The 27,419-nt window shown below is 42.2% G+C and overlaps 1 protein-coding gene across 4 annotated transcripts in view; it reads left to right on the plus strand.

Annotated features, from left to right (window-relative positions):
- LOC128686428 (uncharacterized) overlaps positions 1-27,419 on the plus strand; it is a 133,004-nt gene that overhangs the window by 39,440 nt on the left and 66,145 nt on the right. The window contains exon 1 of one of the 4 annotated variants that reach the window (XM_070085775.1): positions 17,305-17,442. The exons of 2 other annotated variants lie outside the window; for them this stretch is intronic. Coding sequence is in view for 1 of the 2 variants with exons in the window: in XM_070085774.1 (XP_069941875.1) it covers positions 25,887-25,896 (10 nt within the window). In the remaining variant the exon portion in view is untranslated. Of the gene's footprint in view, positions 1-17,304; positions 17,443-25,839; positions 25,897-27,419 lie in introns of those variants that run through there. One more of the 4 variants, XM_070085774.1, reaches the window with a different exon arrangement.

Raw genomic sequence — 27,419 nt, forward strand, 5'->3', positions numbered from 1 at the left:
TAGCAGTTGCAAGATATCATATATCAGTTTTTGACAGCATGTAGTATTCGCTAGGACATTATAAATCATTTGCTAGGAGAACATACATCAGTTACTTGGTTATCATACATCAGTTGCTAGGACAAATTATTTCAGCTGCTAGGTCATCATACATCAGTTGCTAGGCCACCTGCCAAGAGCTCTTGTTTCTCAAGCCCCCCAGCCCATGGGTGGGCCCTCGATGCTGGGGCTGGGCTCTTGATCTACCTTCCCCCTCCCCCTTTCCTTGGATCCAACTCTGATTGCCTCTCATTCAGCCGGTGCGCTATATGGGCGCCCCTAATGGTTTAACTCTGCCAGAAGATCAATATGACCACGGGAATGTAAGAATCTCTGTCTTTGCTCGACTCTCTTATTTTGGTACACTCTTTCTTTTTCTCATTCATCCAGTCTTTCCATATATTATTTTTGTTCTTTTTCGTCTTTTTTTTTGTAATTCGGTCTAATCTCACACTAAGCAGGATAACAGAAATTCTTGAAAAAAAAATACATGTTTTTTTTTTGTTACAGACAATAATAATAATCTTGCCTCAGCTAAGATTATTGTCATTGCTGAGGCAACTCATAATTTCTTGATTGCTTGTTTGTAATAATATAATTAGATAATATGGGAGCTGAGGCAGTTTGCGTGTAGCCTCGCACAGCTCTCGCTGACAAATTATTTCTTGTTAACGGTTTTCACTCTTTGAAAGTTTGTGTGTGTGTGTGTGTGTGTGTGTGTGTGTGTGTGTGTGTGTGTGTGTGTGTGTGTGTGTGTGTGTGTGTGTGTGTGTGTGTGTGTGTGTGTGTGTGTGTGTGTGTGTGTGTGTGTGTGTAATTACCTATTTGTAGCTACAGTATTTATGTTCGCGGTGTCTAGTTTTCAATAATCTGTTCACCATATATATATTTTTTTTTTAAATTTCCAGTGGTTGCAGCATTTCCACTCGTCACCCATTCTATTTGAGTAGGAAAAATATCTACTACACTTTCCACTCCTCTCCACAATCTGCAACTGTGACCTCTTGTTTCTCTATTCCAGTTACTAGTTTTGTTTATCTACTCTTTCAAGTGTTTTCAGCGCGTTCTATGTGGTTACCATGTCTCCTCTTGTCCAGCTATCAGTCAACATGGGCATCTTTAATGATTTAAACCCTTCATCATTGTTCACATTGCTCATCTATGGCAGCCATTTCGTAGCTTTTCCCTGAACATTTTCTAACTAATCCACGTGTTTTTTTTTCTGGTGTGGGCACCACACAATCACTACATAATCCACACAATCGCTGCATAAGTTACACACAACTTTCTCAACATTTCACCATCCAAATACATATGAAAGTTATTTTATAATTTGCAAGTGTAACATAAAAGTTCCTCTCAATTTGATTTACTGGATCTTCCAGTGACAATTTTTTTTTAATAATAACCCCTACATCAGTCTCTCTGTATCTGATACTTTCAATATTTTGTCACACTTTAAATTCTTCATGTGATTTGATTTCGCTTTCTCCCATTTCCATTACAATGGCATTTATTTACATTACTCCAATTGATCCAGGTCCTCTTATAAAGATTTACAGTTGGTTTCATTATAATTATACATAAGATTTTGACATCATCTGCTACCATATTCATATATTTTTTTTTATTCCTTCTGGTAAATAATTTATATAAATTAGAAACATTATTGGGGCAAGTACAGAAGCTTGTGGCACCCCACTTGTGACATCCACCCATGCAGGCGTTTATTCTATTATAACTTCACATTTTCCTCTAAAAGTGTATCATCCATTGTAATAATAAGTCTCTAATAAATTGTTATAATTTATCTTTAGTTCCTCTTATATTTTACATTTACCAAATTAGTTTTTTTATGGAGAACTCATGTCACTAATCTCACGTTCGTCAGGATATTTCTACATAATCAGTGCTTGTGGGCTGGCTGTCTTCTAATGCTTTAATGTTCAGTCTTTCTGGCACGGGGCACTAGACGCTGGATATTGGTGTGCCTGGGGCACCACCTCCAGCCTCTCTCCTGCCTCTCTCCTGCCTCACTCCTGCCTCACTCCTGCCTCACTCCTGCCTCACTCCTGCCTCTCTCCTGCCTCACTCCTGCCTCTCTCCTGCCTCCCTCCTGGCTCATGCGAGCAAACACGCTTCCTATGAACGTATTTGCTTGGAATTCCTACAACATTGCAAGCTTCTGATGATGTGTTGATTGCAGCATGAAAGGCCTAGAGCTATCTTTCAGCTCCCCTGTTATTGTTTTGTATATATATATATATATATATATATATATATATATATATATATATATATATATATATATACATATATATATATATAATCTTGGCTATTTTATTAGAATTTTTGGCAGTATTGAGTATAAAGTAAACATACTGGCTTATGCTGATACTATGTTCAGGAACGCTGTGACCCTGATCTCCTGACCCCCCCCCACACACACACACGCACACACACACACACTAGCACATCCACACACACACACACACACACTAGCACATCCACACCCCAAACAACACATTATAGCCACGCCACCATTATTTATGCTCACGATACTCAAATAACATAGCACTCAGTGACCCTTTAATATATCATACTTGTGTCACCTCCCCTGCATCTAGTTACGTTAGCATATGTGTACATGCTAGTGTGTACAGGGTAGTGTGTACATGCTAGTGTGAACATAGTTGTGTACTCACCTATCTTTTGGTTGCATGGGTCGAGTCATTGCTTCTGGTTCAGCTTCTTCTCTGGTCGCTACTAGGTCCACTCTCTCCTTGCTCCATTAGCTTTTGTCATATCTCTTCTTAAAGCTATGTATAGAGCCTGCCTCAATTACATCACACTCCAGATTGTTCCACTTCCTGATAACCCTGTGACTAATATGAGTTTCCAACTTCCAGCTGTGACCCCTTGTTGCTGAGTCCCATCTCTGAAACATTCTGTCCCTATCCTCATTTTCAGTTCCTCTCAGTATTTTATATATCGTTATCATATCTCCCTCTATCCCTCTTGCCGTCTAGTGTTGTCAAGTTGATTTCCCTTAATCTCTAATATGACATTATCCTTAGGTCCGGGACTAGTCTTGTTGCAAACCTTTGCACTTTTATATTTCTTGTCGTATTTGACCAGGTGTGGGTTCCATTGGTGCTGCATACTTCAACATGGGCCTGACATACACAGCGTGCAGTGTCTTGAATGACTCCTTACTTAATGTCGAAACGCTATTATTAGTTTTGCCAGGCGCCCATATACCGTAGCAGTTATTTTGTTGGTGTGCGCCACAGGAGATATGCTCGGTATGATGCTCACTCCAAAATTCTTTTCTTTGAATGAGTTTTACAGCCTTTGTCCTCCTAGGGTGTACTCCGTCTGTAGTCTTCTCTGTCCATCCCCAAACTTCATAACTTTGCACTTGTTGGGGTTAAACTCCAGGAACCATTTATCCAACCAGGCTTTTAGCTTGTCCAGAGCTCCTTGTAGGCTTACTTGATCCTCGTTCACTTGTATTCTCCTCATTAGTTTCACATCGTCTGCGAACAGTGACACCTCTGAAATCTACCCCTTCTGTCATGTCATTCACACATACTACAAACAGCACCGGACCTAGGACTGACCCTTGTAGAACCCCACTCAACACAAGCACCCACTCTGACACCTCGTCACGTACCAATACACGTTGTTTCCTTCCTCTCAGGTATTCCCTGATCCATTGTAGCACTTTCCATTTCATTCCTGCTTGCTCCTCTAGCTTTTCAACCAGTCTCTTGTGTGGTACTGTATCGAAAGCCTTCCTACAGTCCAAAAGATGCAGCCTACTCATTCCTCTCTCTCCTGTCTTACTTCTGTTACCTGATGCAAGATTTCCTTTCCCTGAAGCCGTGCTGATTATCCTGAATGAGCCCGTACCCTTCTAGGTGCTCCACCACTCTTCTCCTGATAATCTTCTACATAACTTTACATACTATATATGTCAGCGACATGTGTGTGTGTGTGTGTGTGTGTGTGTGTGTGTGTGTGTGTGTGTGTGTGTGTGTGTGTGTGTGTACGCTCACCTACTTGTTGGTGGATTGGAGCCTAGGTTCTTGGTCCCTCCTTTTAATTACACTCTATTCTTGACCTCATGGGCCCCTCTCATACCTTTTCATAAAACTTAGTATGAATGCTTCTTCCACCACTTTCCCATCCAGTTCGTTCCACTGCCTGGATACTCTCAAGCTGAAAAAGTCCTTTTATGCATTCCTGTGGTTCACCTGTCTCTTTAACCGCCATCTGTCCACCTTGGTCCAGGGTTCTCTCCTTTAATATCCATCTATGTCCCCTTGGTCCAGGTTCTTTAAATCCCATCTATGTTCCCTTGTTCCATCTGTGTTTCTTTGGTCCAGGGTCCTCTTCTTTAACTTGTATGTTGCCTTAGTCCAGGTCCTCTTCTTTAGCTTCCATCTATGTTCCTTGGCTCAGTTTCCCTTCCGTACCCTTCATCGGTGTCCCCTTACTTATATCAGTGTTTCCTCGTCATTCCTTCATCTTCCCTCCAGGACTAGGCACGTAGCTTAGTTATGTGGCTCTATGCTTGTGCTGAATACTCGATGTTGAGTCTGAAGTACATCGTATATAGGGTACCGAAGGATTCTTTGTTGAGGTTACTGAATGCTTTTCTTAGCTCTTCCGAGGTTATAAGGCTAGTTTGCTCTTTGGCCGATATGCTCAACACTTCAATTTTTGAGGTTTGTAGCCTCTATCTTGCAAATCTGTATTCTGTATTTCTCTCTCTCTCTCTCTCTCTCTCTCTCTCTCTCTCTCTCTCTCTCTCTCTCTCTCTCTCTCTCTCTCTCTCTCTCTCTCTCCGTTTTCAGCACAAAGGAAACAAAAGGCCATCCAGGATATTGCAAGGAACCCCAAATATTTCTATTCATATGCAAAATCCAAGTCAAGAACTGCCTGTAGAATTGGACTCTTGATGAGAGGAGACTCGTATACTGACGATGAACTAGAACTGAACAGTAACCCACTAAGTGATAGCAAGGTACAGAATGTACAAACTTTTCTCATTCCATCGGAAGGCCGCACAGACCAACTAACTGCCATTAGTATAAATCCCATAGAATTCGAAAAAGAAATTGAACATGCCCACTCAGCAAAGTGCAAAGTACCACTAGCACGGGCCCTCAGTATTCTTTGGAGAGCCTAGATCTAAGTGAAATGCCGGAGACCTTAAAGAGTGCAGACAATTCTTTTGGATAAGCAAGCGTAGAGCACTAGCTAAGAATTACAACCCAGTAGCCCTAACTAACCACATAATTAAAATCTTCGAAATAGTGATGAGATGTCAGATTACAAATCTCATGCAACAGTACAATCGGCATAACCCAAACCAGCATGGTTTTAGAACAGGACTATCATGCCTGGCACAACTGCTGAACCACTATGATAGAATTACGGAGGCGTTGGAAGAAAACCAAAACGTAGATGTGATATACACAGATTTTGCAAAGGCGTTTGATCATGGGTAATGCCATAGACATTACGGGGAAGGTAAGCAGATGGATTTTCTAGTTCCTAACACACACAAAACACAAAAAGTAGTAGTAAACAGAGCAAAATCCAGCATCAGCGAGGTAAAAAGCTCAGTGCCCCAAGGCAGTGTCCTGGCACCTTTGCTATTTATTATCTTCATAGCAGACATAGCAGAAACATCCATCATATTTTTGTATCATCATTTGGAGATGACGCCAAAATAAACATGAAAGTCACTTCGGTAGAAGACACTGAAAAATTGCTGGAATATATAAGCACTGTTTTCCATTGGGCAGTGGAGACCAACATGACGTTCACTGGTTATAAGTTCCAGCTGCTTAGGTACGGAAAGAATAAAGAACTCAAAACGGACACTGTATGAAAAACTCAAGAGGGTTGCTAAATAAAACAAAAGGAACACGTGAAGAAATTGGGAATAATTATTTCAGTTGACCTCTCTTTCATAAAACGCAATAACACAAAGGTTACAACGGCCAGCAGGACGGCGGGGTGGATAATGAGATCTTTCAAAACAAAGGAAATAATACCAGAGGTGACATTTTACAAATCCTTCCTTTTTTCTCATTTGGAATATTGCTCAATGCTGACAGTCCAGTTCAGGGCAGAAGAAATATCAGCGGTGGAACAAATAAAGAGATCATTTACGGCCCGTAAAGAATTAATAAAGCATTTAAATTACTGGGAACACCTTAAAGTCTTAAATGTGTACTCACTGGAGCGGAGGAGAGAGAGAGATACATGATAATATATACCTAGAAAATACTTGAGGGCCTTGTCCCAAATCTGCACACTGCCATAAGAACATAATGGAGTGAGAGATATGGGAGGAAGTGCAAAATAAACCCAGTGAAAAGCAGGGGTGCTGCGGGCACAATAAGAGAACACTGTATCAACGTCTGTGGCCCCAGACTATTCAACACATTATCAGAGGATATCAGGAACACTGCTAGGACAAGTGTAGAAGTCTTCAATAGGAAATTGGACAAGTATCTTCACTAAGTACCAAATCAACCAGGCTGTGATGGACATGTGAGTAAGCAAACCACCAGCAGCAACAACTTGGTTGACCAGGCAAGCACCAGACGAGCCTGGCCCATGGCCGAGCTCCGAGAGTAGAAAAAATTCTGAACTCATTAAAGGTAAAGGTATGTCTGGAATCTTATTTTCGTTAACAAGATACCTTGAACTTTCACATGGGATATTACACAATCTCTCTTTATGTTCATTACGGTAACATATGGTACACATATCTTGCACGTAGCAGTGTGCTGTGTACACGACAGTGCTGGGCGCGTGTGTGCGCATGGCAGTGAATAATAATTCAGCTCTTTAGGCTGACTGGTAAGTCAGGATAATCGGGAGAGTCTATAATCCATCGGTAAGATACAGTAAGCACGGAAGATATGTGAGTTATACACACCAGCTGCCTTCACTTGTCACTGTCACAACACACCTGCTGCCTTCACTTGTCACTGTCACAACACACCAGCTGCCTTCACTTGTCACTGTCACAACACACCAGCTGCCTTCACTTGTCACTGTCACAACACACCAGCTGCCTTCACTTGTCACTGTCACAACACACCAGCTGCCTTCACTTGTCACTGTCACAACACACCAGCTGCCTTCACTTGTCACTGTCACAACACACACACACACCTGGACAAGCACGTCAAGAAATTAGAGAAAGTGCAGAGGCTTGCAACAAGACTAGTCCCAGAGTTAAGGGGAATGTCCTACGAAGAAAGGTTAAGGGAAATCGGCCTGACTACACTGGAGGACAGGAGGGTTAGGGAAAACATGATAACGACATAAAATACTGCTAAGAATTGAAAAGGTGCACAGAGACAGGATGTTCCAGAGATGGGACACAGAAACAAGGGGTCACAATTGGAAGTTGAAGACTCAGATGAGTCAAAGGGATGTAAGGAAATATTTCTTCAGTCATAGAGTTGTCAGCAAGTGGAATAGCCTGGAAAGCGACGTAGTGGAGGCAGGAACCATACATAGTTTTAAGACGAGGTTTGATAAAGCTCATGGAGCAGGGAGAGAGAGGACCTAGTGGCGATCAGTGAAGAGGCGGGGCCAGGAGCTATGAATCGACCCCTGCAACCACAAATAGATTAGCACACACTAGCTGCCTTCACTATCATTGCCACGACACACACACACACCAGCTGCCTCTACTGTCTTTCTATCATTCTTCAGATTATCCTTCTAGAGCAAACATAAATTCTTGGAACCTTACAAAAACGAAAAGATTATCAACCTTTATTCTCGAAAATCGTTAACTGAGTCAGCCAAATCTACTTTTGGGAAAATGATGATGGAATCACCTTCACCGGAAAGTCACTTTCACTTCCAGATTTAATTAATAATCTGGCCGAATTGCCCTTCCACATGTGTTTCTTTGTTTGTTGCGCTTATTTGAGCGACCTGTAATTAAAGTCAGCCCTCTGTTGGGGTGTTCCGTTTTCTATGTTTTGCTTCAGTCACACCGGAGGGTCACTGTTAAAGCCACAGACAACGGGAAGCTGAGGTCACGCCGGGTCACTGCTGCAACGCCAGAGATCACTGGTCACTGCAAGACCAGAGATCACAGGTCACTGAAAGACCACAGATCACTGGTCACTGCAAGACCAGAGATCACTGGTCACTGCAAGACCAGAGATCACTGGTCATTGCAAGACCAGAGATCACAGGTCACTGCAAGACCAGAGATCACAGGTCACTGCAAGACCAGAGATCACTGGTCACTGCAAGTCCAGAGATCACAGGTCACTGCAAGACCAGAGATCACAGGTCTCTGCAAGATCAGAGATCACAGGTCACTGCAAGACCAGATATCACAGGTCACTGCAAGACCAGAGATCACAGGTCACTGCAAGATCAGAGATCACAGGTCACTGCAAGACCAGAGATCACAGGTCACTGCAAGGCCAGATATCACAGGTCACTGCAAGACCAGATATCACAGGTCACTGCAAGACCAGAGATCACTGGTCACTGAAAGACCAGAGATCACAGGTCACTGCAAGACCAGAGATCACAGGTCACTGCAAGACCAGAGATCACTGGTCACTGCAAGACCAGATATCACAGGTCACTGCAAGACCAGAGATCACAGGTCACTGCAAGACCAGAGATCACAGGTCACTGCAAGACCAGAGATCACAGGTCACTGCAAGACCAGAGATCACTGGTCACTGCAAGACCAGAGATCACAGGTCACTGCAAGACCAGAGATCACAGGTCACTGCAAGATCAGAGATCACAGGTCACTGCAAGACCAGATATCACAGGTCACTGCAAGACCAGAGATCACAGGTCACTGCAAGATCAGAGATCACAGGTCACTGCAAGACCAGAGATCACAGGTCACTGCAAGGCCAGATATCACAGGTCACTGCAAGACCAGAGATCACAGGTCACTGCAAGACCAGAGATCACAGGTCACTACAAGACCAGAGATCACAGGTAACTGCAAGACCAGAGATCACAGGTCACTACAAGACCAGAGATCACAGGTAACTGCAAGACCAGAGATCACAGGTCACTACAAGATCAGAGATCACAGGTCACTGCAAGACCAGAGATCACAGGTCACTGCAAGGCCAGATATCACAGGTCACTGCAAGGCCAGATATCACAGGTCACTGCAAGACCAGATATCACAGGTCACTGCAAGACCAGAGATCACTGGTCACTGAAAGACCAGAGATCACAGGTCACTGCAAGACCAGAGATCACAGGTCACTGCAAGACCAGAGATCATTAGTCACTGCAAGACCAGAGATCACAGGTCACTGCAAGGCCAGATATCACAGGTCACTGCAAGACCAGAGATCACAGGTCACTGCAAGACCAGAGATCACAGGTCACTGCAAGACCAGAGATCACTGGTCACTGCAAGACCAGAGATCACAGGTCACTGCAAGACCAGAGATCACAGGTCACTTTAGGGCTTGATATCATCAATGTTACTCAGTGGTGTTATGAAAGCCACATATCATCAATGTTAAACATCATCAATATTACACTGTGATGTGATGATAGTTACACATCATCAGTGCTAGACCAAGAACATCAATGTTACTCATTGACGTTTTTATAGCAACACGTCATCAATATTCTAGAGACATCATCAGTCTCACATCAGTGTTACACTGACCTCATCAATGTTACAGATATCATAGAGAAACCTCATCAGTGATAGAGATATAAATTAGAGAGACCTCATCAATGTTACACAGACATCATCAGTGATACACAGTGATGATGCGAGGCATCGGAAGTCATGAATCAATATCGCATGTCTGGTTCTGCTAGTTCCTCCTCCTCATTCTCTTCCTTCTCTTCCTCATTCTCCTCCCTCTTCTCCTCCTCTTCCTTCTCCCTCTCGTCCTCTTCCTCTTTCTCCTTCTCTTCCTTCTCCCTATCCTCCTCCTTCCTAGTAACAGAAATTCACATGTACTGAAGAAGAGGAATACACATATATAGTACACTGAGGAAGAGGGATACACATAAACAGTACACTAAGGAAGAGGGATACACAAACAGTACACTGAGGAAGAGGAATACACATATATAGTACACTGAGGAAGAGGGATACACATAAACAGTACACTAAGGAAGAGGGATACACACAAACAGTACACTGAGGAAGAGGGATACACATAAATAGTACACTGATGAAGAGGGATACACATAAACAGTACACTGAAGAAGAGGGATACACATAAACAGTACACTACGGAAGAGGGATACACACAAACAGTACACTGAAGAAGAGGGATACACATAAACAGTACACTGAAGAAGAGGGATACACATAAACAGTACACTGAAGAAGAGGGATACACATAAACAGTACACTGAAGAAGAGGGATACACATAAACAGTACACTGAAGAAGAGGGATACACATAAACAGTACACTGAGGAAGAGGGATACACATAAACAGTACACTGAAGAAGAGGGATACACATAAACAGTACACTGAGGAAGAAGGATACACATAAACAGTACACCGAGGAAGAGGGATACACATAAACAGTACACTGACGAAGAGGGATACATGTATGAATTTTCCCTGTTAATATCAACCAAAAAAAATTGGCCTTTCTTAAAAATATCTTTACATCCACTGTCCTAAGTAACCACACACACACACACACACACACACACACACACACACACACACACACACACACACACACACACACACACACACACACACACACACACACACACAGTATTTAAACAACATAGTTTATGGGGACTGTACTCTAACAGTAGTCTTGTTTCACTGACAAGCACTGTTATAAAAACTGATCAGACTGAAGGAAAACAGTGACTCGTTCACATAAAATTATGTGTAGGGAATTAAATTCAGGAGGTTTTTCACTTATGAGTAATGCCTGAAATCTGAGTTGGCAAGTATAAAGCCACGAACAAGCTGCTTGATCAAATCTTGAAGGAAACACTAGAGACAGTTGAGCTGTCAAACTCGTGGAGAGTGGCTAACGTAGTTCCATTACTTAGGTAAAGCAAGAGATAGATGACCTGAAACTAGAGACTCGTACCTTGTCAAGTACCACATGCAAGGTGATGGACAGCATAATAAGAGACAAGTGGAGGGTGTTGAGGGCGAGGTCATCATCACAAAGCATCATCACAGGTGTAACAACAGCCAGGTTTAACTCACAAACCTGGGAGACACCTACGACAGGATGACAGAGACAAGGTAAGAAAGAGATGTGCGGGTAAATTGAACTTTCCTAGCCTGAAAAAGTAGTAACTTTAGCCACGTTATCAAACTGCAGACTACCACGGATAGCAAAACCTCAGGATTAAGTGGCAAGCAGAGGGCCAGCGCTTAAACACTGGAAAGAGTCATTGTGAGCCACTGAACGTCAGAATCGTAGATTATACCAACCGAATCCCCAAAGGTTCAGCCTTAGGTCCCATCCTGTTCTTGTGAATATAAACGCCATACAAGAAGGAGACAGACTCCTACATGCTAATGCTGTCAGATAATATACAACTAATATAAAAGGTGACTGTAAGAACGAAAGGGATATCAAGACGAACTCCAGGAAGAATTAAGAAAGAGGAGACAGAAGGTCGAGTATACGTGCTACCGGGTTAGCCCACTCGGTAAACCCTGTTTATATGTATACACACCTATTTGAGCTTCCTCTGTTTTCTTAATAGTTCTTGTTCCTTTATATTTCCTTTCATCTTCATGGGGAAGTTTAAAAGAATCTTTCCTCCTTAAGCCATGCGTGTCGTAAAAGGCGACTAAAATGCCGGGAGCAAGGGGCTAGTAGCACGTTCTCTTGTATAAATTACCACAAGTAAAAAGAAAAACTTACGTTTTTTTTCTAGTCACCCTGCCTCGGTGGGATACGGCCGGTTTGTTGAAAGAAGAAGAATATATATATATATATATATATATATATATATATATATATATATATATATATATATATATATATGTGTGTGTGTGTGTGTGTGTGTGTGTGTGTGTGTATGTGTGTGTGTGTGTGTGTGTATGTGTGTGTGTATGTGTGTGTGTATGTGTGTGTGTGTGTGTGTGTTGTTTTAAGCACGCCTCATAGTGAGCGAAAATTCCATGGCTTACAATAATATATATATATATATATATATATATATATATATATATATATATATACATATATATATATATATATATATATATATATATATATATATATATATATATATATATATATATATATATATATATATATATACATATATATATAACGTGAAGATTATGGCACGATAGCCAGGTCGCAGCATTACAGTAATTACGAGCAGGCGAACGTCTGCAGAATAACTGGTCAGGACATCCCCAGCACAGATTTTTTTCAGTGTCACGTGTAAGTAAGTGTACCAGTAAGTAACCTGGTGCAGCACAAACTTTTCGTACACACTTCATAAAATATAAAGTACTGTCTTCTATAACTGTACCAAACATTTTGTTACCATACTGGTGGGTAATACCTACCATCCTGCACAAGATAATCCAGGCCTAACAGTGATATATATCTGCCAGATATCATGGTGGGTACAAATACCGCTACAGTAAGTACAAATACCATTATACAGTGGATAGAAATATGATTACGGTGGTACAAATACTCTTACAGCCAGCCCAAATACTTTACAGAGGGTACTGATCCCATGTAACGTCTGATTACAGATAATTCTGCATCGTAAACACGAGCCAGTAACGCAAGAATAACAAATATAATTACCTGTTATCTTTCATTAGTCTGATTAATGTCACATTTCCTCAAAATAATAACCATGATTACTGTAATTATCTTATATATGATAATTGATTTGGCTTGTCTTCCCACTGATTACAATTGTTCGTCCTGAGTTTGAGTGATGAGTTGCATCACTTTAGAGCCCAGATGAGTGATGAGTTACGTCACTTTAGAGCCCAGTTGAGTGATGGATTTCATTACCTTAGAGCCCAAATGTGGGATGAGTTACATCACTTTAGAGCCCAGATGAGTGATGATTTTCATTACCTTAGAGCCCAGATGAGGGATAAGTTTCATTACTCTAAAGCCCAGATGGGTGATGAGTTTCATAATAGCTCAGATGAGTGATGAATTTCATCACTTTAGAAGAAGGGTTCCCAGTCTTTCCCCAGGTCACTCACCACTTCTGCCGGAAAATCTCGTCTTTGCTGGATGTATTTGGTTGAATCTTTTCTTTTCTTCAACATCGCAAGCTCCTGATGATGTGTTGATTGCGACACGAAAGGCCAAGAGTTATCACTCGACTCTCCCCGTGATATATAATGAAGGGGATGGGTTGAACGCACGATGATCGTTGTTGCCAGGTCCAGGATAAATGGGGCACGTTTTCTCCCATGATTCACCGAGGCTTAGGAAGCTGAATTCATCTCTTCCTTGGGAATTTTGTTTCAATTCCAAAAAATATTGCTGGAATTCTGGTGGGACGTCATGTGTATGTGTAGGAAGTACCACTGAACATCATCAATGAGGGAGTTAAGATGCTCTGTGATCTCTGTCTTGAGCACCTGCCTGATGGCATCTTTGTTGACTTCAGAAAGTCGGTGGAACTGAACTGGGTCGCCTTGTCGTCACAAACCCGTTTCTCCCAGAGCCGCAGTTTTGCAAGAATATGGTGATATTTACCGCATAGTGTATGCTGCTACTCTGATGACCCTATGGTTGCTGGCTGAACTCATTTAGAGCTTCGGAAATGTCTACCAAGTATGTCAAATGAGCCTGAAATTCTGGCAAGTTTATCTTGGTGAGTAGCTCGTCTTTACTGTGATCTGCCAGAAAAGTCTTCACTTCTTCACTAAGCTCATAGAACCAAGTGAGAATGTTGCCCTTTGACAAGCAGCAGACTTGCTTGGTATTCAGAATCCATATTTTCACACAGTTCACGGAAAAGGCGTGTGCTCAGGACTGATCCTTTCATAAGGTTGATTATTTTGATGATGGTGTCTAAGTAAGCAAGCAGGACTGCTGGGAAAGTCCGGGAAGCTAAAGGTTAGGTAAGATTCGTCAGGAAACAGGACAAGTGCTTCCTGACGCGGGTCTTAGTCATGGCCCGCCATACCTGGAAGCAAGAACTTCTGTGGAATTCTTACGTTTGACAATTGCCAAGAATCAAGAACAAGACCCCCAAGATTGCTGGAGCACCATCTATATACACATCGATTACCTCCCTCCATCGTCGTGCTTCTGCATCAGAGAAAGTTGAAATTGCTTCCATCACATCCTTTCCTTTTGTTGTCGTGGTCATTGTGAGACAAACGGAGGAAGTACTCTGCTGAAGCCGGCTCAACATTTCACTGCTACATGGTCCGCCCCTCACTGCTGCATGATAAACACTTCGCTACTGCATGGTCAGCACCTCACTGCTACATGGTCAACGCTTCACCGTTACATGACCAACATTTCACTGCTACAAGGTCAGTATTTCACTGCTTCATGGTCTACGCTTTACTACTGCATTATCAACACTTCACTGCTGTGGAAAACTGGAGTTTTCCGAGTAACGGTCCTTTCGGTTTGTGAGCAAGAGGCTTCGCAACACACCACCAGCCTTCTGACCCTCATAACCTCCCACTACCCTCCCCCACTACATCCCCCACTATCCTCCCCACAACCCATCCCCACTACCCTCCTACTATCTTCCCGCACTACCCTCCCGGCCCTAAAGGACCGTTATTCGGCAAACGGACAACTGCTGCATAATCAACACTTCACTGGTGGAGGGGGTGGGGTCCTCACCTCTCTGGTGGTGGGGGTGGGGTCAACACTTCACTGGTGGGGGGTGGGGGTGGGGTCAACACTTCACTGGTGGTGGGGGCTGGGGTCCTCACTTCACTGGTGGTGGGGGTGGGGTCCTCACTTCACTGGTGATGGGGGTGGGGTCAACACGTCACTGGTGGTGGGGTCAACATTTCACTGGTGGTGGGGTCAACACTTCACTGGTGGTGGGGTCAACACTTCACTGGTGGTGGTGGGGTCAACACGTCACTGGTGGTGGGGTCAATGTTTATATTACTCTTGGATAATACACTTGACTTACTATGCTTAAAGGTAAACGTTATTTATGGGGCAGTGCAATACAGAAGTGTCACATGTCTCTGTGTGGTACTCACCCACTGTAAGAGTGATAGGGTGTGCCACATGGCACTGTGAGAGTGGCACTCACCCACTGTGAGAGTGGTACTCACCCACTGTGAGAGTGGTAGGGTGTACCACATGGCACTGTGAGTGTGGCACTCATCCACGAGTTGTAGTTTTGCCTTTGATAAAGTGTTTTTCCCAAATTATCTTTCTGCATCTCTTTTCACCACCGAGTGCGTTAACAGTTTTCTGCTTGCTTCTGTCTTCCGTGCCATCCTCCACTCTCTGCAGCGTTTCCATACTCTGGTTCAAGTCGACTTGCCTATTGTGTGTCTCTGGGTGAATCACTGTCTCTCTCTCTATTTTCTTCCAATTGCCACCTTTTCTTCTTTTAGTACGAATTTCTCCTCCGCCTCGACCTTCCCAGTTAGACACACAATAATTTTATTTATCTTTTTGTTTACATTCGTCATTGGAGGTGTGGAGCATTTAGGTCGATTCTCAGCCGTTTGTGGTCCCTTCTCTTGTTGTCTAGTTTTACCCTCCTTTTCTGTACTCCTCTCCAGATTCACTTCCACCAGATAGTAAAGCATCAGAACAGGATGGTCACTGGTGCCCAGAGTTTTCTCATAGTTTTTTTTTTTAATCTGTCTGATATGTTTGAGGTAAAGACATGATCCTGTCATGCTGCCTCATTTTTCTTTCTCTTATTGTGTCCTTTACATGCTGTTATATGAAGTTCTCCATCAGTTTAGCTCTCCATGTGTCTTATTCTCCATGCAGCTCCCGGTTTTGCCCATCTATCTTCTTGTTGACGTCTCGCACGATACGTAGTTTTGGCATGACCGTGAAAGTTATCCTTGCCACTTTCCCAGCAGCGTTAATTATGACCTTGTTGTTGTCTTCATACTACTGTCTGTTATTGTTTGGTGATACATCAGAGGAATAGCTACCACTTTGTTGCTTATTTCTGAAATTATAAATACAAATTTATTAGTTCACATTTTCTTGACAAAGCTTCACTTCTTAGGGAATAATGTGGGTGCTATGTTAACAACTAGAGCAGTTCTTTCCTCACCAGTCTTTCACTCTGGGACACCTGCGTATCGTCTCCCGGGTGCCTGTACAACTCACTCTTACACCATTTCTTGAAGATCTTAGGTCAGGAAAAGTCTCTGATTACAAGAAGGCATTTTCAGGTTCCTTTCTTGACCAGAAAGATTACTTAACATAATTTTTGGCCTGTTTGACTGAGCTTCAACTTAACTTGAAATCAATAGGACCCACGCCAAGAGACTTGTTGATCTTGTGTTGACGTAAAAGTAAATGAATCGTTCCACCTTCTATATCCAAGAGTAAATATTGTAGCAATATACATTTGGGGCTTTCGAGATCCGCTATGGTCACCCAGTCAAGTAATGGTGATAACTGAAGCTAGCTGAGAGTTTGATACTGTAGATCTCAGCAAATTCCTGAAAACATACAAGAATTATTGGAGTGAAAATTTCAAATTCACGATGTGCGTGAGGAATCCGTGATCTCGGCAGACTTAGGAAAGAGACATGACAGGATGAGCCGACGGGGGTCCTGAGTGGCATGGAGACGGAATAACTTTTGAGGGCAGGAAGGAGGTCGTTACGTTGCGCAAACATTAACGTGCACCGGCTAATCCCTGCCAACCAAAACGAAACAAGCAGATCGAGAGATCAACAATGCAGCACGCAACCTATAATAGAGGCCGCCTTGGCTCTCTAGCTCGGCCTTGGAACATCCTGAAGTTGCATGACGGGAATAATCTCGTCTCTTGGACACGACTCCTGGTTCACCTCCCTCCCTCCACACACACGCAAGACATTACAAAAAAACATTCCAAATTATATTCCATGACTCGTACACAGTAATAAAGCGAGATGTCATCCACACTTTTCGGTAGTACACCCGAAGCATTTAATGTGTTAGCCATGGAAACAAGAAGAGAGAGTCTTTAGATTATGGAAACTAGGAACCCGTCCTGCGGGACCACTTTCTCCAGGCAAGGCTGTAGGTGTACCGGGCCAGGCCCGCCCGCCCTCAACACCAGCTTCACACAAGAAAGTTCATTATTTATTGTGCCTTATGGTGGGAAACGACTCACTACCCGACGCCTAACTTATCTTAGGTGGCAGTAATTGTAGTGTTAGTGACTGTGCTCGTGAAAATATTGGTGCGTGTGATGGTGGTAATCTCAGTGTTTGTGGTGGTGGTGGTGGTGGTGATGGTGATGTTAGTGATTATGGTTGATAGTGACTATGTTGGTGGTGGTGAGTATAGTGAAAATATGCAGTTATATTATCTCCCTGAGTAGTTCACTGCATGCTATGATTGTTGTTCCAGCTTGAGAAACATAACATTCTATGACCTCTCTACCAGCTTGCTCGTGTGCTGCTTAACAAAACGTCTTTGAGGGCAAATTAATTCGAGTCTAAAAGATAATAGTGTCAACAAGAAGGAGTTACAGGATTGAAGGCATTGGCGGGGGGGGGGGCGGAGGGGGTCACACCGTAGCCTAGACATAGGCCTGACACACGCTGAACCTCGAATTTGAACCTTGAATGTTCCTCGAGAAAGTCACAATCTTCCTGTGACAATTTCAATTATATTATTATTATTATTATTATTATTATTATTATTATTATTATTATTATTATTATTATTATAAGAAAAAGAGGATAAATAAGTATACAAGATATGATGTAGGGCGAAATGACAGTAGTTTGTTGGATTATGTATTGGTAGATAAAAGACTGTTGAGTAGACTTCAGGATGTACATGTTTATAGAGGGGCCACAGATGTATCAGATCACTTTCTAGTTGTAGCTACACTGAGAGTAAAAGGTAGATGGGATACAAGGAGAATAGAAGCATCAGGGAAGAGAGAGGTGAAGGTTTATAAACTAAAAGAGGAGGCAGTTAGGGAAAGATATAAACAGCTATTGGAGGATAGATGGGCTAATGAGAACATAGGCAATGGGGTCGAAGAGGTATGGGGTAGGTTTAAAAATGTAGTGTTAGAGTGTTCAGCAGAAGTTTGTGGTTACAGGAAAGTGGGTGCAGGAGGGAAGAGGAGCGATTGGTGGAATGATGATGTAAAGAGAGTAGTAAGGGAGAAAAAGTTAGCATATGAGAAGTTTTTACAAAGTAGAAGTGATGCAAGGAGGGAAGAGTATATGGAGAAAAAGAGAGAGGTTAAGAGAGTGGTGAAGCAATGTAAAAAGAGAGCAAATGAGAGAGTGGGTGAGATGTTATCAACAAATTTTGTTGAAAATAAGAAAAAGTTTTGGAGTGAGATTAACAAGTTAAGGAAGCCTAGAGAACAAATGGATTTGTCAGTTAAAAATAGGAGAGGAGAGTTATTAAATGGAGAGTTAGAGGTATTGGGAAGATGGAGGGAATATTTTGAGGAATTGTTAAATGTTGATGAAGATAGGGAAGTTGTGATTTCGTGTATACGGCAAGGAGGAATAACATCTTGTAGGAGTGAGGAAGAGCCAGTTGTGAGTGTGGGGGAAGTTTCGTGAGGCAGTAGGTAAAATGAAAGGGGGTAAGGCAGCCGGGATTGATGGGATAAAGATAGAAATGTTAAAAGCAGGTGGGGATGTAGTTTTGGAGTGGTTGGTGCAATTATTTAATAAATGTATGGAAGAGGGTAAGGTACCTAGGGATTGGCAGAGAGCATGCATAGTTCCTTTGTATAAAGGCAAAGGGGACAAAAGAGAGTGCAAAAATTATAGGGGGATAAGTCTGTTGAGTATACCTGGTAAAGTGTATTGTTGTTGTTGTTATTATCAGTATTATTATTAAGACTGAGAATAGGACAGCAGATGAACAAGGAGGCTTTAGGAAAGGTAGGGGGTGTGTGGACCAGGTGTTTACAGTGAAACATATAAGTGAACAGTATTTAGATAAGGCTAAAGAGGTCTTTGTGGCATTTATGGATTTGGAAAAGGCGTATGACAGGGTGGATAGGGGGGCAATGTGGCAGATGTTGTAGGTGTATGGTGTAGGAGGTAGGTTACTGAAAGCGGTGAAGAGTTTTTACGAGGATAGTGAGGCTCAAGTTAGAGTACATAGGAAAGAGGGAAATTATTTCCCAGTAAAAGTAGGCCTTAGACAAGGATGTGTGATGTCACCGTGGTTGTTTAATATATTTATAGATGGGGTTGTAAGAGAAGTAAATGCGAGGGTCTTGACAAGAGGCGTGGAGTTAAAAGATAAAGAATCACACATAAAGTGGGAGTTGTCACAGTTGCTCTTTGCTGATGACACTGTGCTCTTGGGAGATTCTGAAGAGAAGTTGCAGAGATTGGTGGATGAATTTGGTAGGGTGTGCAAAAGAAGAAAATTAAAAGTGAATACAGGAAAGAGTAAGGTTATGAGGATAACAAAAATATTAGGTGATGAAAGATTGGATATCAGATTGGAGGGAGAGAGTATGGAGGAGGTGAATGTATTCAGATATTTGGGAGTGGACGTGTCAGCGGATGGGTCTATGAAGGATGAGGTGAATCATAGAATTGATGAGGGGAAAAGGGTGAGTGGTGCACTTAGGAGTCTGTGGAGACAAAGAACTTTGTCCTTGGAGGCAAAGAGGGGAATGTGTGAGAGTATAGTTTTACCAACACTCTTATATGGGTGTGAAGCATGGGTGATGAATGTTGCAGCGAGGAGAAGGCTGGAGGCAGTGGAGATGTCATGTCTGAGGGCAATGTGTGGTGTGAATATAATGCAGAGAATTCGTAGTTTGGAAGTTAGGAGGAGGTGCGGGATTACCAAAACTGTTGTCCAGAGGGCTGAGGAAGGGTTGTTGAGGTGGTTCGGACATGTAGAGAGAATGGAGCGAAACAGAATGACTTCAAGAGTGTATCAGTCTGTAGTGGAAGGAAGGCGGGGTAGGGGTCGGCCTAGGAAATGTTGGAGGGAGGGGGTAAAGGAGGTTTTGTGTGCGAGGGGCTTGGACTTCCAGCAGGCGTGCGTGAGCGTGTTTGATAGGAGTGAATGGAGACGAATGGTTTTTAATACTTGACGTGCTGTTGGAGTGTGAGCAAAGTAACATTTATGAAGGGGTTCAGGGAAACCAGCAGGCCGGACTTGAGTCCTGGAGATGGGAAGTACAGTGCCTGCACTCTGAAGGAGGGGTGTTAATGTTGCAGTTTAAAAACTGTAGTGTAAAACACCCTTCTGGCAAGACAGTGATGGAGTGAATGATGGTGAAAGTTTTTCTTTTTCGGGCCCCCCTGCCTTGGTGGGAATCGGCCATTATTATTATTATTATTATTATTATTATTATTGTTATTATCAGTATTATTATTGTTATTATTATTATTGTTATTATTATTTTTATTATTATCATTATTATTATTATTATTATTATTATTATTATTATTATTATTATTATTATTATTATTATTATTATTATTATTATTATCCGAAGCGCTTGACGTGTGCGAGGTTATTCAGCGCACTGAGCAGTGGAAGTTCGATCCTCCGTTCACTTAACCCGTATGTGAATTTTCTGAAGTATTAATAAATGACTTAGAAGGACCAGGTCATCAGTGATGATAGTGATGTAGGTTAAATATAATAGGGCACCTAGAATAGGGTACATAGAATAGGGAAGCTAGAATAGGGATCTCAAATATTGTATCTAGAACTAGATCCAGTACCTAGACTACGACATTTCACATAGGGATGTCAAATCTGTTGTAAACATCATAGTATTGGCGTTTTGGGTTTGAATTCTGTTGTCCTGTTATAAATTAGCCAATTAAAGGCTTACTGTTCACCTGTTATACATTAGGTAACAACGGCCTTACTGTTGTATACTAGCTAACAACAGGTTTAACGTTGTCATGTCCTCTGTTAGCCAACTGCAATCTTACCTTTGTTTTGGGTAAACTAGTCAATAACGGGTTAACTGTTGTCCGGTTATAAATTAGCTAAACACTATTGTTCACTAGCCAACGACAGATTTACTGTTGTCCTTTTCAACGCTGTTGGACGACTTGTGTACTTTTCTCACCCGCCCACGCCTACTCACTTCCATTCACGACCACAAACACCCACATCCACCCACACCCGCATGTATGTTTCCATTTCCACTTACACCTGCACTAGCCAGAACTTATCCCACACCCACACCGCCACCCCGACTCACACCACCACCACCACTAGAGGAAACAACCTGATTGACTTAGTTCTTACCAACAAAGAATCACTAATTAATAATCTTGAGGCTAATGATGAACTTGGGGAAAGCCATCATGAATCACTCAGTTTCAATATATTATGGAATTACCTTAATAATTTCAACCAAGTCAACGTCCCTGACTTTCGCCTGGCCGATTTCATAGGCCTGAGAAATTACCCGGGTGGGGTGAACTGGTGTGACCTGACTGACCATTATCCTGCAGGTCAGATAGGTGATGGTTATCAATATGGTATTTTTCAAAGGATAGTTCAAGCTGCCCAGACTACTTATGTTCCAATTATAAATATTAGATTAAACAAAAATAAATCTAAATGTACAAACGATAGATTAAAACATGTTAGGTCAAAAGAGAGGAATTTACAGGCGAATAAAAAGAGGAGGGGGCACTTACGAAATCATTATATTCAATTAAAAATGAGAATAAAAAGAGGAGTAAAGAAAGGGAAAAGAAATTTTGAAATTAAAGTCGCAAAGGATTCGAGGATTAACCCAAAAGGTTTCTTTCAGGTATATAGGAGTATGATTAGGGACAAGATAAGCCCATTTAAAAGTTGCTCAGGTCAGCTTACTAACATTGACAAAGAAATGTGTACAGTCTTCAACACATTTCTTTGCAGTTTCTACGAAGGAAGATACTAGAAAAATTGCAGAAATAAAAAATTATGTAGATCAGTGACGTAGGTCTCAGAAAGATCGTTCGGTCAAAACTCAACAAATCCCCGGTCCATGACGAACTGTTCTTTAGGGTTATAATGGAATATAGGGACGAATTTAGCAAACCATTGGCTAGTGTTTTCAACATATCACTACAAACTGGCACATTGACTGATAAGTGGAAAATGATAAATGTGTTACCTATCTACAAAACTGGAGACAGGTCTTTAGCTTCGAATTATAGACCTATTAGCCTAACCTCCATTGTGGGAAAATTGATGGACTTAATAATTGCTGGGGCTATTGGAAGCCGCCTTGAAAGACATATATCGATCAATTAATCTCAGGATGGTTTTACAAAGGTGCGTTCCTACCTTACGAATTTACTAACTTTTTTCACAAAGGTATTTGAGGATGTAGATCGTGTAGATAAACAGATCAGAGAACCAATAAGTTGATGAATTAGAAACATGTGCAACACTTGGGCATTTTTACCGAGGAAACGTTTCGCCACACAGTGGCTTCATCAGTCCTAAACAAAGAAGAAAGGTGAAGATCAGAAGGTGTCGATGTAATCAGTCCATCAGTCTTGAAAAGAATGGTAATGAATATGATATTGTTCATATAGACTTCAGTAAGTCTGTATGACTTACTGAAGTTTATTAAGGAAACTAGAGGCACACGAAACAGGAGGTGTGGTTGTCAGATAGGCAACAGAGAGTTTGCATACATGGGGAGAAATCAGAGTGAGGAAGCGTCACGAGCGGTGTTCCACAGGGGTCAGCGTTGGACCCTTTGTTGTTCACAATATACGTACACAAACGACAATGATGAGGGAATAAATAGTGACATAAGCAAGTTTGCTGACGACACCCATAAAGGCCGTTTGATTAATTCTGACGAGGACACTAGAGCACTACAGGAAGATTTGAATAAGCTGATGCAGTAGTCGGAGAAGTAGCAGACGCAGTTTAATATAGACAAATGCAAAGTTCTAAGCGTTGTAAAAGAAAATAACTCTGGCGTTTATAAACTAAATAATGTAGATCTTAATCATTCTGAATGCTAAAAAAAAAGATTTAGGAGTTCTGGTTAGCAGTAATCTCAGACCAAGACAACAATACGTAAGTGTTCACAGTAAAGCGAATAAACTTCTTGGCTTTATAGCAAGAAGTATAAATAACAGGAGTCCTCAGGTTATTCTTCAACTCTATATATCGCTGGTTAGGCCTCATTTAGGTTATGCTGCACAGTTCTGGTCACCGTATTATAAAATGGACATTAATGCCCTGGAAAACGTACAGAGAAGGATGACAAAAATTGATCCCATTTATAAGAAATCTTTTCTACAAGGATAAGCTGAGAGCCCTGAACCTGAATTAGGGAGGATATGACTGACGTGTGTAACTGGAAAACAGGAATAAATAAAGGGGATGTATATAAGGTGCCCAAAAATATCTAACCATGACAGGACTCGCAGCAGGGGGTTCAAGTTGGAAAAAATTAGACATAGAAATGACATAGGAAAGTATTGATTTGGTAATAGAGTTGTGGATGAGTGGAACAAATTCCCGAGTAGCGTCATTGAATCTAAAACCTTGAGTATCTTTAAAAATAGGTTAGACAAGTACATGAGTGGGTGTGGGTGAGTGTGTGTTGAACCTCCTTAGCTTGGGCCCGTAGGCATGCTGCAGTGCTACTTCCTTAAGTTGTGTGACTTGGACTTGCCTAGCATGAGCCAGTAGGCTTGCTGCTGTGCTCCTTTCTTATGTAGTAGACGTTCAAGGGGTAGTTTGCGTCTAGGTCATTAGGCGGGAGTGTAGCACTGTAGGTGGTACCTCAAGCTAGGCCTATCCTGCAGTGACAGAAATGAGGATAGGCAGACGCCAATCAGACACGTGGCTACAATAGTCTGATTGAATGTATGGTTCCTGCCTCCACTACTTCACTTGCTAGGCTATTCCACTTCCTGACGACTCTATGACTGAAGAAATACTTCCTAACGTCCCTCAGACGAGTCACAGGGACGTTAGGAAGCATTTCTTCAGTCATAGAGTCGTCAGGAAGTGGAATAGCCTAGCAAGTGAAATAGTGGAGGCAGGAACCATACATAGTTTTAAGAAGAGGTATGATAAAGCTCAGGAAGCAGAGAGAGAGAGAGAGAGAGGACCTAGTAGCGATCAGTGAAGAGGCGGGGCCAGGAGCTGAGTCTCGACCCCTGCAACCACAATTAGGTGAGTACAATTAGGTGAGTACACACACACACACATCCAGAGCTAAGAGGTATGTCCTACGAGGAGAGGTTAAGGGAAATCAACCTGACGACACTGGAGGACAGGAGAGATAGGGGGGACATGATAACGACATACAAAATACTGAGAGGAATTGACAAGGTGGACAAAGACAGGATGTTCCAGAGATTGGACACAGTAACAAGGGGACACAGTTGGAAGCTGAAGACACAGATGAATCACAGGGATGTTAGGAAGTATTTCTTCAGCCACAGAGTAGTCAGTAAGTGGAATAGTTTGGGAAGCGATGTAGTGGAGGCAGGATCAATACATAGCTTTAAGCAGAGGTATGATAAAGCTCACGGCTCAGGGAGAGTGACCTAGTAGCGATCAGTGAAGAGGCGGGGCCAGGAGCTCGGACTCGACCCCCGCAACCTAACTAGGTGAGTACAACTAGGTGAGTACACACACACACACACACACACACACACACACACACACACACACACACACACACACACACACACACACACACACACACACACACACACACACACACACACACACACACACACACGACATTCAACACAAGATAGAAAGGTCATGGAGACTAATAAAAAATGCATCACTTTTCCATATCATAAATACAGACGCAATTGAGTCGTGAGTAAGATAAGCTTTAAGACTGTATTACAGTATATGGCTAGAGAGAGGACAGAGAAAAAACTTGGGACATCAGTTACCAAAATTGATTACGCAGCTCTCATGTGAAGCTGCGTTTGAAGAAACATAAATAATATAAACAACATCAACAGAGAAGAAGAAAATGAATTTCGTGATTGAAAACTATGAACAAAGAAGAAAACTTGATAGAAAGTCAAGACAAGTGATTAGTAAAAGAAGAAAACAAGGGAAAATTATATATTAGCATGGGCAGGGAGAAGAAAATGCTAAAAGAAGCCCGGCGGAAAAAATACTGCAAGAAGAACGTGTTTACGAACATCAACTGAGAGGTGGAATGAATTCCTGGAGGAAAGATGCAACAACTATTCCAGAGATAAATGTGCCTGAGTTAATCAAATGAATCGGGACACCGCGGTATTAACTCTTCTGATGTAACCATAAATAGGTAATTATAGGCAGGTAAACGCACCTGGCTTGTGATGTGCATCATTAGTGACTCCCTCATCCCTATCTTCCTGTGGTTCCGACCTCTATTCCCTTCCTCCCTCCCTCCTTTCTACACTCCCTTGTTTTCTTTTCATCACCTCCCTCTATAATTTCTTCCGCCTCCACATCCTATTCCTCATTCTTTCTTCTCTCTTTCTCCTCCCCCACAACCCCCCCCCCCCTCCTTTGCCCCGCCTCCATTGATCGGAGAAAGTGGTACAAGGGGTAGCGGGAGACAGAGCCAGTCAGGGGTGTGGGATGACCTGGGTGGCACTGTCACGCTGACTATAGTGCCACACACACACACCGCCTGGCTCGCTCCTCACCTCTCCTACACACGCACACATGGCACCCTGTGAGTACCCTCAACGTGGGTGCCTGAGTTTTCACTCAAAGTGCTCTAGTGCGCTCAGATCGACTCGCTCGGGTAATTGTTCGGAAATTAGAAAACAAAACATATAAATGGCGAGTGTCGTGGTGATGTTATCGCTGAGATGGTCTGTGTTCTTTGTGACCTGTAGTGGTCACCTCTAGTGATGACCTGTGATGAACTGTAGTGGTAAGCTGTGTGGCGACCTGTGGTAGTAACCTGTGGTGGTAACCTGTGGCTGTGACCTGTAATATAAAAGTGTCGAGCTTTTCTTCTCTCTCCCTGGCCTGAGACTAGGCTTTCCCGGCAACCATATGATAAAATAGGCTATTGCTGCCGGCGGTGGCAAGCAATAGGCTTACATAACCCAGCTAACCCCTGACACATCCAACAAAAACTAGTCCAGTGACCCTCAGGACCTCAAGACCTTTGTTCTCGCAATGTTTCTTACACTTACTGCTAGCAGGTTGAAGGTCTTGAACTTCGGATCTTGACATATTTTACATTTCCTTTGGTATCTCCCTCTACAACAAGTTAGTGTTATTGTACAGATTAGGAACTTGTCTAAACAACGGTTTCAAACTCCGGCTTACTTCTAGAGATGATTTCTAAGTGGTGTCAGTAGTTTAGATATTGTGTCAATTATATTTCCCTTCTTTGAAATACGTTAAGAGAAATGTCAGCTCTTTATCTTATAAAGCTCATCACTGCTACATAATGCGAATCTTTGTCAGTGCGACTTGGAAAAAGGCCTCCAAAATTTACTAGCACAATCTATGAAGGCCTTTTCACGTGCTATGAAGGTCTTTTCGCTTGTTATGAAGGTCTTTTCACGTGTTATGAAGGCTATGTCACGTATTATGAAGGCTTTTTGACGTGCTATGAAGTTTTTTTCACGTGTTATTCAATATCAGATGTCATTTTTCAATCACATTTAGAAAAAAAGCACTATGTAGAGGAGCCTTGTTATAGAAGTGTTCCAAGGAGTACTCTCTCCCAGGCGTCAAACCTAGTGCTTCTAGCACTGAAAAATTAAACATTTTTGCAACTTTTTTTATATATTGCAAGTATCTCATTCTTCAACTTGTCGGTTGTGCAAAGTATTTACATAGTGTCTGATATTCTCATGATCCATCTTAATTTGTTCTTGGTCTTGGTCTGTTGGTAGGTACTTGGACATTATTGTTTCTGCATATTTGCCTGTCTTTCTGTGGAACGATGTGACTGTATCTGTTGTCGAGTGCACGTTTTGAGATGTTGATGGTTGTTGACTGTTGACTGTTATTTGTAACGTCTCACCACTGTTGACTGTTAATTGGAACGTCTCACCACTGTTGACTGTTATTTGTAACGTTTCACCACTGTTGACTGTTATTTCTAACGTCACGCCACTGTTGACTGTTATCTGTAACGTCTCACCACTGTTGACAGTTATCTGTAACGTCTCACCACTGTTGACTGTTATCTGTAACGTCTCACCACTGTTGACTGTTATCTGTAACGTCTCA

Source organism: Cherax quadricarinatus, chromosome 17 (assembly GCF_038502225.1).
Source record: "Cherax quadricarinatus isolate ZL_2023a chromosome 17, ASM3850222v1, whole genome shotgun sequence".
In the NCBI taxonomy this organism is placed as follows: domain Eukaryota; kingdom Metazoa; phylum Arthropoda; class Malacostraca; order Decapoda; family Parastacidae; genus Cherax; species Cherax quadricarinatus.